The 13,094-nt window shown below is 44.8% G+C and overlaps 1 protein-coding gene across 1 annotated transcript in view; it reads right to left on the bottom strand.

Annotated features, from left to right (window-relative positions):
- Positions 1 to 4,501: 4,501 nt before the first annotated feature.
- LOC111979420 (E3 ubiquitin-protein ligase RNF31) overlaps positions 4,502 to 13,094 on the bottom strand; it is a 17,779-nt gene continuing 9,186 nt past the window's right edge. The window contains exons 20-23 of the mRNA XM_024009946.2: positions 5,850 to 5,898; positions 5,652 to 5,748; positions 5,356 to 5,521; positions 4,502 to 5,263 (exon numbers count right to left, since the gene is read on the bottom strand). Coding sequence (XP_023865714.1) covers positions 5,213 to 5,263; positions 5,356 to 5,521; positions 5,652 to 5,748; positions 5,850 to 5,898 — 363 coding nt within the window. The 3' untranslated portion in view covers positions 4,502 to 5,212. The remainder of the gene's footprint in view (positions 5,264 to 5,355; positions 5,522 to 5,651; positions 5,749 to 5,849; positions 5,899 to 13,094) is intronic.

Here is a 13,094-nt window from a genome sequence, read left to right as displayed (position 1 = left end):
ACTTGGGAGAGATGAGGATCCCAGTGCCACCACCGCTGACCAGAAGCTCTCGGGTGTGCGAGAACATGTGGGCAGACGAGAGAGAGGCAGTAGGAGTAGCAGTGTTATCAGTGGTAATCCATGTTTCCGTTAGTGCCAAGAAGTCGAGGGACTGGAGGGAAGCATAGGCTGAGATGAACTCTGCTTGTTGGCCGCAGATCGGCAGTTCCAGAGGCTGCCTGAGACTGGAACTCCACGTGGGTCGTGCGCGCTGGGACCACGGTTAGAGTAGCAGCGGCCAGCGGTGTGAAGCGTTTGTATGGTCTGTGCAGAGAGGAGAGAACAGGATAGACAGACACATAGTTGACAGGCTACAGAAGAGGCTACGCTAATGCAAAGGAGATTGGAATGACAAGTGGACTACACGTCTCGAATGTTCAGAAAGTTAAGCTTACGTTGCAAAAAATCTTATTGACTAAAATGATATAGTACTGCTGGCTGGTGAAATAGGCTAGCTAGCAGTGGCTGCGTTGTTGACTTTGTTTGAAGTGTAGCTGGCTAGGTAACCTCTAACTGGCTAGGTAACCTCGACAATTACTCTAGACTACACAATTATCTTGGATAAAGACGGCTGTAGCCAGCTAAGATCAACAAATCAACTGTTGTACTGTAATGAAATGAAATGTAATACTACCTGTAATACTACCTGTGGAGCAAAGCGGAATGCAACTACTCGCTCCAAACCAAACCGGAAGTGCGTATCGTAGAGGGAGAGGCAATAGAAGTGTTGTTTCTTGTATTATTGTCTTTTGTGTTTTTAGAGGACTGCTTCACCTTAATGTCCCCTTTCCCTTTTCTTCTGTCCTTATTTTGTCCCACTTTGTCCCTTCTTTGTCCTTCTTCTCTCTGCCAACTAGACACTCCTTGTTAGCTAGTAGCTTCTTTCAGGAATGTCCTAGCAACTGCCTAGCAACAGATAAAACAACTTAGCTAGCTAAGAAAACGGTATAATTTTATGAAAAATTGTTACTTTTTCAAAAGCCTTTCTTCTTTGTTTGCTGCTTGTTTGGTCTCCTATTCAGTTTGCAGTTTTCTTTTGATTTTTTTTCGATGTACTTTACTCAAAAAAAAACATTTAAATTTCAATATTTGTAGGAGCTCATCTTTTCAGCTGCTGCTGCTTAATTTGGAACTCCGGAACCTTTCATGTACGTAAATAAGGAAGTGATTGCATTTAATTAGTAAAGAGGGGTTTACAACATTGTTTTTCTATAAAATATCACATTATTTTCACTGAAATAAATTACAATGAATTAAAGTGGTCATAATTAACAAATAGTTTAAATACATGTATCAATTTATATTTAAATCTAACATCACTTTCGGTTTTACTTTTAGCTTGCTTGGACAGTTTCCCCACCTCAACTATGTGAATTCTCTTCTTTTCCCTTACAGCTTAGACTACAGGGATCACAGAAACCACACACACACCTAGCATTTCACTGTATCCTATTTCTAACAGTTCAGCTGAAGGCCACCACACCACAATAGAGTTGGTAAGTGCATGATAACACAATACATTTACTAATGAATCTGTTTCTGGTGGTCTCATTTGTCCAGTAGTCTACTAGTTAAAGGTGAGTAGGTTTCCTTTACTACTACAGTATGTGCTGCATCAGATGACCTGGCATCCACAATCACTCGACCGCAACCCAATTGTGATGGTTTTGGATGAGTTGGACTGCATTCCTCAGAGAATGCCAAGAGTGTGCAAAGCTGTCATCAAGGCAAAGGGTGGCTACATTGAAGAATCTTAAATATAAAATATTTTTATTTTTATTTAACACGTTTTTGGTTACTATTCGATTCCATATGTGTTATTTCATAGTTGATGTCTTCACTATTATTCTACAATGTAGAAAATAGTAAACAATTAAGAAAAACTCTTGAATGAGTAGTCCAAACTTTGACTGGTACTGTAKGTTTCCCAAGTGCTGGGTGTTTGAACATTTTCTTGATATAACAATTCATTTCTCAAAATAACCCAACCTTCAAGAAAAATGGAATGAATGTTCATATTCAAGTGGTTTATGCCAGTTGAAAATCCTTGCCATCATCTTACTTTACATTGACAAAATATGTGTTTATGAGTCCCTCTACCATCTCTGCCTAGCATATGCACAATAGTAAAATGTCAAATTATATTTGACGCCTGGAGCATTTAATATCCAATCCTTATTTTTTTAAATCAGTTATTCAAAACTGTCCATGAATGGAATGAATAATTCATTGTCAAAGACACAAGTATGCATATCAGATTTAAAATATGTGATTACACTGGAAAAATTGGGAAGAAGTGGAATAATAAAATACACTGTAAAACATTAGAAACATCTGCTCTTCCCATCACAGACTGACCAGGTGAAAGCTGATGTTGTCACGCCCTGACAGAGAGCCTTTTTATGTCTCTATTGTGGTTGGTCAGGGCGTGAGTTGGAGTGGGCATTCTATGTTTTCATTTTCTATGTGTTTGGCCGGGTGTGGTTCTCAATCAGAGGCAGCTGTCAATCGTTGTCTCTGATTGAGAACCATACTTAGGTAGCCTTTTCCCACCTGTGTTTTGTGGGTAATTATTTTCCGTGTGTGTTTGTGTCGTGTTCTTTGCTGTTTACCTGTTTGTTTTTTGGTTGTTTCGGTTTCACTTTTATTAAAAGATGTGGAACTACATGCACGCTGCGCCTTGGTCGATTTATGACAGGGAGTTTGAGGATAGCGAGCGTGACAGATGTAGAGGAAGGGGAGGTTGAAGAAGGATTTTGAAGCTTTGAGATAAGGATTATGCATGTGTGCCATTCAGAGGGTGAATGGGAAAAACACAATATTTAGAGCCTTTGAACAAGGTATGGTAGTAGATGCCAGGCCCCGACCAATTGAGGATGTTCTGAAAAAAGGGTGTGTAACTCAATATTAGGAAGGTGTTCATAATGTGTAGGGTTTTTGCTGACAAGCACACAAATTACCCTATATTTTAGTCCATTGTTAAATGAGAATTGTTCAACTGATGAGACTTAATAGATAATAAAATCTGAAGACAAGATTACATTAATCCACACTTACACCCTAACCAAGTAATTGTTATATTTATTGTCCCCCATTTAGAATCAAAAGGACACATTTGGGGTCACAATCTGTCAGTCAAAAATATCAAGTTCCAAATCAGGTCACCCTACCAAACATCCCAGCTAAAAGATACTGTAGGTCTGTCTGCTGCCTTTCTGTTGTCACAGCCTAAATGCCATTCACCAAATTAAGGGACTAATGCGACAGGACAATGAGGTTCCGCTTGTGATGTTAAATTGCAGGCCCAGTTGAAAAGTTAATGCACTGACTATACAATGGACTAATCAGAAAAATAAAAGTAGTACTTTTCAATGTGTGAGATAAGAGGTGTGGCGCGTGAGAAGGGTCAAATGTATCTCACGGCCAATGCGGGAAAGTTGGCAGCTCTGAAGTTCACTTGTCATCTTTCAGTTTTTGCTCCTTGACACACTGAATGTTCTCATTTGAATTTATCTGATGGAGCCAATTTACTTTGACACAGCTGGCTGATAATCATTCCACAGATACATTTGCTTTGCAGGGCTGCTATCAGGTTGTGCAAGATAATGAAGGTCAAACAGGTGTTGTGCAAGATAATGAAGGTCAAACAGGTGTTGTGCATGTTAAAGTCTTGCTTTCCCCAGTATTTCCAAACGAGATGCCAACTTCAGTCACACTACACCAGAGGTCAATTCCTGAGCGTATACAACAAAATGTGTCTAGCTTGACTAGAGCTCAAAATATTGTGTTATGACAACAATTCTGGGTTAGGTTAACGTAAAAACCATGGCCTGAGAGTGCGAGTTATGTCAGAAAATATATTGCTGTGTACTGACTGTCCTATTTTGTTCCTTTTATGGTTAGCCTCAGCAGGGGGTACAAATATGATGTCTGTCTCTTGGTAGTGTGCCCTGTTCTGTTCCAAATCCTGCCCTGTAGCGCAGGGACACATCACAGCAGTACCCATAACCCTGCGTGCTCTCCCCCCCCCACTAATCTCTGACCCTGCTGCTGCACCAATATCTATCTCAGAAAAGGGATGCTTCCAAACATCTAAGAGACAGACAAACACAAGAGAGTTTATCTGTCACAAGACATTAGCAGCCATGTCAGTGGCTGACACATCTGACTTAGTATAGGAGAGAAAACAGCAATAAAAGTATGATTCTTCATATTTGAGAGGTCAACAACTAGGCTTACTCATGCTCAGATGTTTTGAAATAGTAAGGTTCTTGCTCTGTGTTTGTCAGTCTGACCAGGTAATAACGGTAGCTGGTAACCATACAGCTTGGGGCTGCAACACACAGTGGGTCAAATCCTTTATAAATCAGTCCCAAATTAGTCAGTCAATTTACACAAAGAGGTATTCAGTCATAATTCACTGACACTGAAGGCAAAAGCAATTAAGGGAAAACAATGAATATCGAGTCAAATCTGAAGTTTATTGTTAACGATGGTGTATGATTCATTTACTGTAATGATTCTGTAGTCCTCAATGATACTTGGAGGGGGAAAAAATCTCCAGTTTTGAAATGTCCTGTCTTGAAGCAGAATCCTTCCTCCTCATCAAGCTTGAGTTCACTGGCTCAATAAGCTTCAGGGCCAGCAGGGGCTCCTCAGATCTAACCCCCGAAACATGTCCACTAACTGTCAACCTTGCAGTTACTCTGAGGACACAACTACCTCCCTTACAGCAAGCATACAAGGAACATTTGGGATAAAGAGCATGACTGAGAACCATAAGAGTTTGATTGAACTTTTGATTGCAGACTGTGTCTGAACTGTTTCAAGTATTTTTCTTCACAAATGATACAGTTAAGAGCATGCACCTACAGACTGCGTGCAATGAAGTGATGCCATTCAATTATCACAGGTTATTTAAAGATGTCTTGAAATGTTACACGCACGTGCACACACACCTCTGTTTTAAAATAATGTGCCTCTGAGCATTTACCCCAAATATAGATTCATAAATAACTGCAGCTCAATCATGGGGATATACGCATAGCTTTCTGCTGTTTGGTGTAACAGTCACAATGACGCAAACACATTTGATGGTGATTTGAGTCAAAATCCCAACACTCAATACTAAAAACTTTTGATTGTTAAAAGCAAACAAACAAACGAGTCGTTTTCATTTCTTCCGAGGAACCTTGTCTCCAAGTGGTACTTCATCAATAAGTTTCTGAAATAAAATTAGATGAGAAATGATTCAACCAAGTGACTAAATATTTGGAAAAAACCCAACACCCCTCCACAAGGATCATCAAAGCAAACCTCCAGCATTCGAGGATAGAACGTTACGTCGTCCTCCATCTCCCTCCGGGCATCATCCACTTGGTATCTCCGACAGGCCAAAACCAGCTCGTTGGCATTGAAAAGAGGAGCCGGGTCGATGGAATGGCCGTTGATGAGACTCACCAAGTACTCTCTGTAGTGTTTCCTGGAATTGATTAGGCAAAAACCAGTTAGTTACAGAGGCACGTTTCCATGTTTTTCATGGGAACACTGTTGTTATCTAAAGCGCCTCTGGGTCCTTGAAAAACACTATATGGTGGTTGGCAGTGACATACTCGCAGAGTCCTGCATGGCCAGGCTGAGTTTGAGCCCCACAGGCCGAGTCCGTCTGCTGTCCACCCTCATCCTTCTGCTCAATCACGCCACACATCCCTGAGAGAGGGGGGGTGAGAGAGCGAGAGAGAATAAGTGGTACATATTTCAATTTTTTCCATTTTTTTATGGTAAAAACTGAAGAACAGATAGAATCTTACCGGCTTGAGTTCCTGGAGGGGTGTCAGTGTTGAACTCAACACACTTGTTCTGCAAATAACAATCAAATAATGAACTGGTAATACAATCCATCTCCAGATATTCATAGAATAAAATCCATTATAACTAGGGCTGTCAGAGTTACCGTGTTAAGAATGTGTTAATGCATGACATGTTTATCACATTAAAATAATTTAAACTGTTAATAGCATCTCCATTTCTTCACCGCACGGACCCTTTTAAGCACAGAACACAATATGGAACACATCTACAGTTAATGCTTGTACCTTTACATCACTCAAGACCGTGTGCCTCTAGCCAAAATCATGTAAAAGTTATGCCCAATATTACCAGAGCTATGCTTTACATTTTTTCTTTGGATTCATGCGCACGTCATGGGCTGTTTTAAACAACTTGCAATCCGCTATTTTATGGTTTGATAAGAAACAACATTGTTTAGCTAGCTAATCAGCTAGCTAGCAACCTGATGCCTAGTCAGTGGTCAAGTTTATGCACAAATTTGGATGGCAGAGGAACAACTGAAAAGGAATATGCTACTCAAAGAGAGGCTTCAAAGGTAGGCTGCATATACAAGAATGGGGTGTGTATGATTGTGTGTGTGAGAGAAAGGATGTGTTTATTTGCTCAAAATTTATGCCGCCTAAAAGATGTGTCCATTTCAAAAAAGCAGTGCCATTGAGAAACGGGCATAATATTATTTGTTGTAATGGACCAGAAACACAAAATGATCTTACATCAGAAGCTTTCATAGCATTTTCACCATAAACAACACAAGTCACTGTAACATACAGCTGTAAATGCTCCCTACTCCTCTTATCAGTGTTCTGGAAGTTCAACACTTTGCTCACACACACACACAGCACACACAACTCTTTCTCAACAGTCACACCATACACACACACACACTCACACCCACACACACACACACACAATCACACACACACACACACACACACACAGCTTTAAGTACTGTTAAAGCTTCATGGCATTCTAAAGGACTTCCACTATAGCGAAAAAAGAACTGGCTCTATGGATACAAAGAGCATTTTAAACCTGTCGAACAATGTTATGAAACACACTGTAAACCATCTTTATTGTTTCAACAACTTTACACAAAATAGACCCCCTCTCTCTCTCTTCCTCCGTCCCTCCCACCCCTCTCTCTCTCTCTCCGTCCCTCCCCACACTCCCTCTCTCTCTCTCCCGTCCTATGCTCCTTATTTACTTCCTTCTTTCTCTCTTTCTTTCTCTCTCGTTTCCTTTCTCTCATCTCTATTCTCTCTTCTTTTTTCTTTCTTTTTCTTTTTCTCTCGTTCTCCTCTCCACCTTCCTCTTTTTCTCTCTCTCTATCCGTCCTCCCACCTTCTTTTTTTTTTTCTCCTCTCTCCTCTCTCTCTCTCCGTCCCTCCCACTTCCCTCCTCTCTCTCTCTCTCTCTTCCGTCCCTCCCACACCCTCTTCTCTGCTCTCCGTCCCTCCCACATCTCCTCTCCTCTCTCTCTCGCTCGTCCCTCCCAACCTCTCTCTCTCTTCTTCCCTCCCACACTCTCTCTCTCTCTCTCTCCGTCCTCCTACACCCTTCTTCTCTCTCTCTCGCGTCTCCCACCCCCTTCTCTCTCTCCGTCCCCTCCCACTACCCTTCTCTCTCTCTCTCCGTCCTTTCCCACCCCTCTCTCTTCTCTCTCTCCGTCCCTCCCACACCTCTCTCTTCTCTCCGTCCCCCCACATGCCCTCTCTTCTCCGTCCTCCCTATCACCCACCCTCCTCTCTCAATCCCTCCCACTATCCCTCCTCTCTCCTCTCTCTCCGTCCCTCCCACACCCTCTCTCTCTCCGTCCTCCCAACCCTTTCTCTCCTTGCCCTCCCCACACACCTCTTCTCTCTCTCTCTCCGTCCCTCCACACCCTCTCTCTCCGTCCTCCACACCCTCTCTCTCTCTCTCCCGTCCTCCACACGCCTCTCTCTCTCGTCCTCCCACACCTCTCTCCGTCCCCTCCCCACACCTCTCTCTCTCTCTCCCCGTCCCTCCCACACTCCTCTCTCTCTCTCTCTCCCCGTCCTCCCCACCTCTCTCTCTCTGCGTCCCTCCGTCCCTCCCACAGTCCCTCTCTCTCTCCTCCGTCCCCCCTACGACCCTCTCTCTCTCTTCTTCACTCTCTCTCTCTCGTCCCTGCCCACACCCCCCCTCTCTCTCTCCCCGTCCCTCCCACACACTCTCTCTCTCTCCCCGTCCTCCTACACCCTCTCTCTCTCTCTCCGTCCTCCTACACCCCTCTCTCTCTCTCTCCGTCCCTCCCACACCTCCCTCTCTCTCTATCCTCCCTCCCAACACTCTCTCTCTCTCTCTCCGTCCTCCCACACCCTCTCTCTCTCTCCGTCTCTCCCCACCCTCTCTCTCTCTTTCTCTCTCTCTGTCCCTCCCAATCCTTCGCCCTCCTCTTCTCTCTCTCTCTCCTCTCCATCCCCACATACGCTCTCTCTCTCTCTCTCTCGTCTCCGTCCCTCCCACCCCCTTATCTATTTTTTTTTTTTTTTTTTTTTTTTTTTTTTTTTTCTTATTCTTTTTCCCTATTTTTTTTTTTTCATTTTGTTTTTTTTTTTTTTTGCCGCTCCTTTTTATTTTTTTTTTTCTTTACTTTTTTTTCCTTTTTTTCCTCTTTTCCCTCTTTCCCGGTTTTTTTCACTTTTCTCGGTTTTCGCGCCTTTTCAGGAGGGTCGTTCCTACTCCTAAACAAGGTGGTTTAAGAGCCCAGCTAGAAGGTGTTCTAACAACCTAAAGGTGTTTTAGGCCAGTTAGAAGGTGTTTTTAAAAACTTATAGAGTGGTTTTAAGGGCCATTTAGACACCTACACGTAATGACCATGTTCTAAATGGCCCTTAAAACCACCTATAATAAAACACTTCACTGGACCTAAAACACCTTTAGGTAGACACCTTCTAAGTGGCTCCTAAACCACCTGTAGGTTAGAAACCTTCCTAAAGGCTTAAACCACCTATAAGTAAACACCTTCTAACTGGGCCCTAAAAACACCTATATGTAGAAAAATGCAAAACAGATACATCTAACAAGCCTAATTATCTTATTGAGTGAATTCACTTAAATGTGTTTTTTTCTTGTTCCTTGTACCAATCTTCTTTTTAACTACTTCTTTTAACTAAAGGCATAATACTAGTAGTTGATCTTATTTCCAAATGTTTTACCTTAATCATCTTATAAGATATTTAGGCTTCTTAATTTTTTCACATTTTGCTTTATGCAGTTAACGTTTTGACCAAGAAGAGATGGCAAACAGACTTTTTTAACAAAGCACACTGTCATAAATGACCATAGAGAGCACCTTGGTTTCTCTATTGGTGTAGTAGTCAGGGGCGTGACGAAGGGGGTGTTCTAGTTTAAAATGTTATGTTGGGGTTTTGGTTTGGTTCCAATTAGAGGCAGCTGTGTAAATCCGTTGCCTCTAATTGGGGTATATATTTAAGTGCTGTTTTTCCCACCCGTGTTTGTGGGATATTATTTTGTGTTTTGTTGCACTACGTCGTCACGTTTCGTTTGGATCTTTATTTGTTTTTTTGTTCGAAGTTCACTTGATAATAAAGATGTGAACTCTACGTACGCTGCGCCTTGGTCCGCCTCTACACACGATCGTTGGACAGAATATCCACCATAACAGGACCAAGCAGTTGCCCAGGATGGGAGGGGATCCTGGAACTTGGAAGGAGATATTGGATGGGGGGAGGGATCCTGGACTTGGGGAGGACTCCTGGCAGGACAGGATCGCTTCCTTGCGGCAGACTAAGGAGAGAAGGGAGGACAAGTGACGACGCCGAGGTTCGGGCCAACTTACGAAAGCCAAAAACAGCCCAAAATCTTTTTTTGGGGGGGGTACACGGGATGGTCGGGGAGCCGGGGAGTGAACCGAGCCCGTTGTGTGGGAGAGGATGTAGAAATTGAGGGGAGTGACACGGAGGGAGTCAGCTCCCGACTCGTCCTGAGGAGCATGCGATCAGTCTGGTCAAACTGTTGCCGGTCCACGCACCAGGTCTCCAGTGCGCCTCACAGCCCAGTAAACGTCTGTGCCAGCTCCCCGCACTCAACCGTGCGGAGTGTGTCATCATCCGGCTGAAACTGGGCCGGCTCCACGCATCTGGCCTCCAGTTTTGCGCCTCCCCAATCCGGTACGTCCTGTGTCTCCTCTCGCACTCCTCCTGAAGTGCGTGTCCCCAGCCCGTACGTCCTGTGCTGCTCCTGCACTCGCCTGAAGTTGCAGAGACGGTCACCGGAGGCATTGGGGAACGTTAGGAAGAGACAGACGATGAGAGAGATGTTGTGCAACTGTGTTCTGCCCACACCGACCAGGGGATCGGTTAGCCAAGTCTGGTGGCAACCTGTTCGGCCCCACGTATTCAAGGCCTCTCAGTTGCACCTCCCCAGTCCGGTTACGTCCTGTGTCTTCTCCTCGCACTCGCACTGAAGTTTGTGTCACCGAGTCCCCGGTGCACCTGTGCCAGCCTTCCACGCATCAAGCTCCAGTGCGCCTCCCCAGTCCGGTAATCTGTGCCTGCCCTCGCACTCGCTGAAGTTTGTCACCCGTCCGGTGCAAGCCTGTAAGGCCACGATCAGGTCTCCAAGTTGCGCCCCCAGTCCTGGTACATCCTGTGCCTGCTCCCCGCACTCGCCTGACGTGCGTGTCACCAGTCCGGTGCCACCTGTACCGGCTCCCACACACTAGGCCCAGTGCACATTTCCCAGTCCAGAGCTCCGGCGGCGGTTCCCAGTCAGAGCTTCGGCGAGGTTCCCAGTCAGAGCTTCGGCGACGGTTCCCAGTCCAGAGCTTCAGGCGAACGGTTCCCGGTCCGGAACCTCCTGAGACGGTCCACGGTCCTTTGAACCCTCCTGAGACGGTCCACAGTCCCGGTACCTCCTGAGACGAATCCAGTCAGGAACCTCTGACAGACGGTCCACAGTACGGACCTCCCTGGAGCCGGGTCCACCAGTCGAACTCCTGAGACGGTCACAGTCCGGAACCTCCTGTAGACGGTTCCAGCAGTCCGGAACCTCTGAGACGGTCCACAGTCAGGAACCTCCTTAAGACGGTCCACAGTCCGGAACTCCTGAGACGGTCCACAGTCCAGAACCCTCCTGTCCGAACGGAGCTTCCAGGCAAGGAGTCTAGTCCAGCCTCCAGGGCCGGAGCCTTCCTCTGCGCCGATGCCCAGTCCAAGCCACGGTGTCCAGTTCCCAATCCAAGGTCGGAGCCTCCTCTGTGGCCGGTGTCCAGTCCAAGCACGAAGTCAGTCAGCTCCATGCGCGGAAGCCTTCCTCTGCACCGATGCCCGTCCTAGGCCCGGCGTCCCAACCCAGCTCAGGGACGGAGCCCTTTCTCTGTTTCCGATTCCAGTCCAGGCACGTCATTCAGCCCGGCGCCATGGTCCGGATCCGGGGTCTGGGGGGGGGGGGGCTACAACCCGCCCGGGGCCGTCACCTGACACTAGTCATCCCCCTAACCCTCTTATTGGTTTCAAAGGTTTGCGGCGGAGTCCCGCACTTTGGGAGGGGGACTGTCCGCCCTGAACCATAGAGAGCCTTGTTTCTCTATGTGTAGTAGGTCAGGGCGTGACGAGTGGGTTTTCTAGTTTAAAATGTCTCTGTTGTGTTTTGGTTTGGTTCCCATTAAGAGGAGCTGGTAATCGTTGCTCTATTGGGGATCATATTTAAGTAGCTGTTTTTCCCCCCTGTGTTTGTGGACATTATTTTGTGTTTGTGCTTGTGCCTACGTAGTCACGTTTCGGTGGTTCTTTAATTTGGTTTTGTTTGAAGTTTCACTTGATAAAAAAGATGTGGAACTCTACGTACGGCTGCGCCTTGGTCCGTCTCACACAACGCAGCAACACCTGTAATCTGAAATGCATTCCCGGTGACTACTCATGAAGCTGGTTAGAAAATGCCAAGAAGTTTGCAAAGCTGTATCAAGGCAAAGGGTGGCTACTTTGAAGAATCTCAATATAATATATTTTTGATTTTGTTTAACACTTCTTTTTGGTTACTACATGAACTCCATATGTGTTATTTCATAGTGTTTTGATGTCTTCCCTATTATTCCTACAAATTAGAAATAGTAAAAATAAGAAAAACCCTTTAATGAGTAGGTGTGTCCAAACTTTTGACTGGTACTGTAAATATATATAAATATAAATGTATGCATTGATAGTTAGTGATAAGCATAAGCTTTATGAGGAAAAGGTGGTGAAGGCACTTTGATGTGGCGTTGTGTGTTTAGTGATGCGCAGGATTGACTCATAACCCGCAGTCCACCACCATTATATCTTGGGCAGGGCGGGGTTTAAGGGCAGGCACGTGCACAGATACGGGCTTACCTGTTAAGAGCACAGGCTCCTTTGCCCTTCCAGTCTCCAAGTGCCCTTTTGGTGGTGGCAACCGGCGCCAGGATAAAGTGGACTAAGTGGACTAGTTGAAAATCGGCTAGAAGGGCCCATTTTTTGGATCTTGCATTGGAATTATATTGAATGCTTATATAATCACACTATAACCACAGATAAACAATGAAGTTCAATGCCAAGCTCACTTGAGTGTTTTTTGAAGTGACAGGTAGGTACAGAATTTCGTGCCAATTCCGCTGTTTTCGGTAATAATATAGGCTTCACGATAGATAGGGTATTTCCCCAATTACAAACAACCTATTAATGAATGCCGCCGTAACACACTGTCTTACAAAATAATGCAAACTAAATGCTTAACGAGTAGACTGTTATTCATGCCATGAAACAAAAATATCAGAAGGAGCTTTGGTTTAGAAATACGGACACAACTGCGCAAAACATGCGAACGCTGAAACGCAGAGCAGAACAAAACCAAACATCAGATCGCTAAAGGCACTGACCCATCTACGTATATGTAACGCTAGTTACATTAAACAGTAAACAAACGCAGACATAAACAAAAAAGGCGATACTGGAGATTCCAAATAACCAAACATAGCCTACAGTCTACTAATGGTGAGTGAGATGCAGCCATTCACAGCTGTCTTGAAATGGTGCAATAATATAAATATATAGGCTTCAAACATGGAAACCATGCACTTATCAGTTCAGCAACAGTTGTGATATGCGCAATACACTTCTCCTATGCGCAATACACACATTTCTCATCTTTGCCCCCCCCCCAACGTATTCCTCATCTTGTGCTCCCTCAACAGTATTCTCCATCTT

The sequence above is a fragment of the Salvelinus sp. IW2-2015 genome, linkage group LG19 (genome assembly GCF_002910315.2).
Source record: "Salvelinus sp. IW2-2015 linkage group LG19, ASM291031v2, whole genome shotgun sequence".
In the NCBI taxonomy this organism is placed as follows: Eukaryota; Metazoa; Chordata; class Actinopteri; order Salmoniformes; family Salmonidae; genus Salvelinus; species Salvelinus sp. IW2-2015.
Note: the sequence above shows the minus strand (reverse complement) of the source record. Positions and strands in the feature narration are given on the sequence as shown.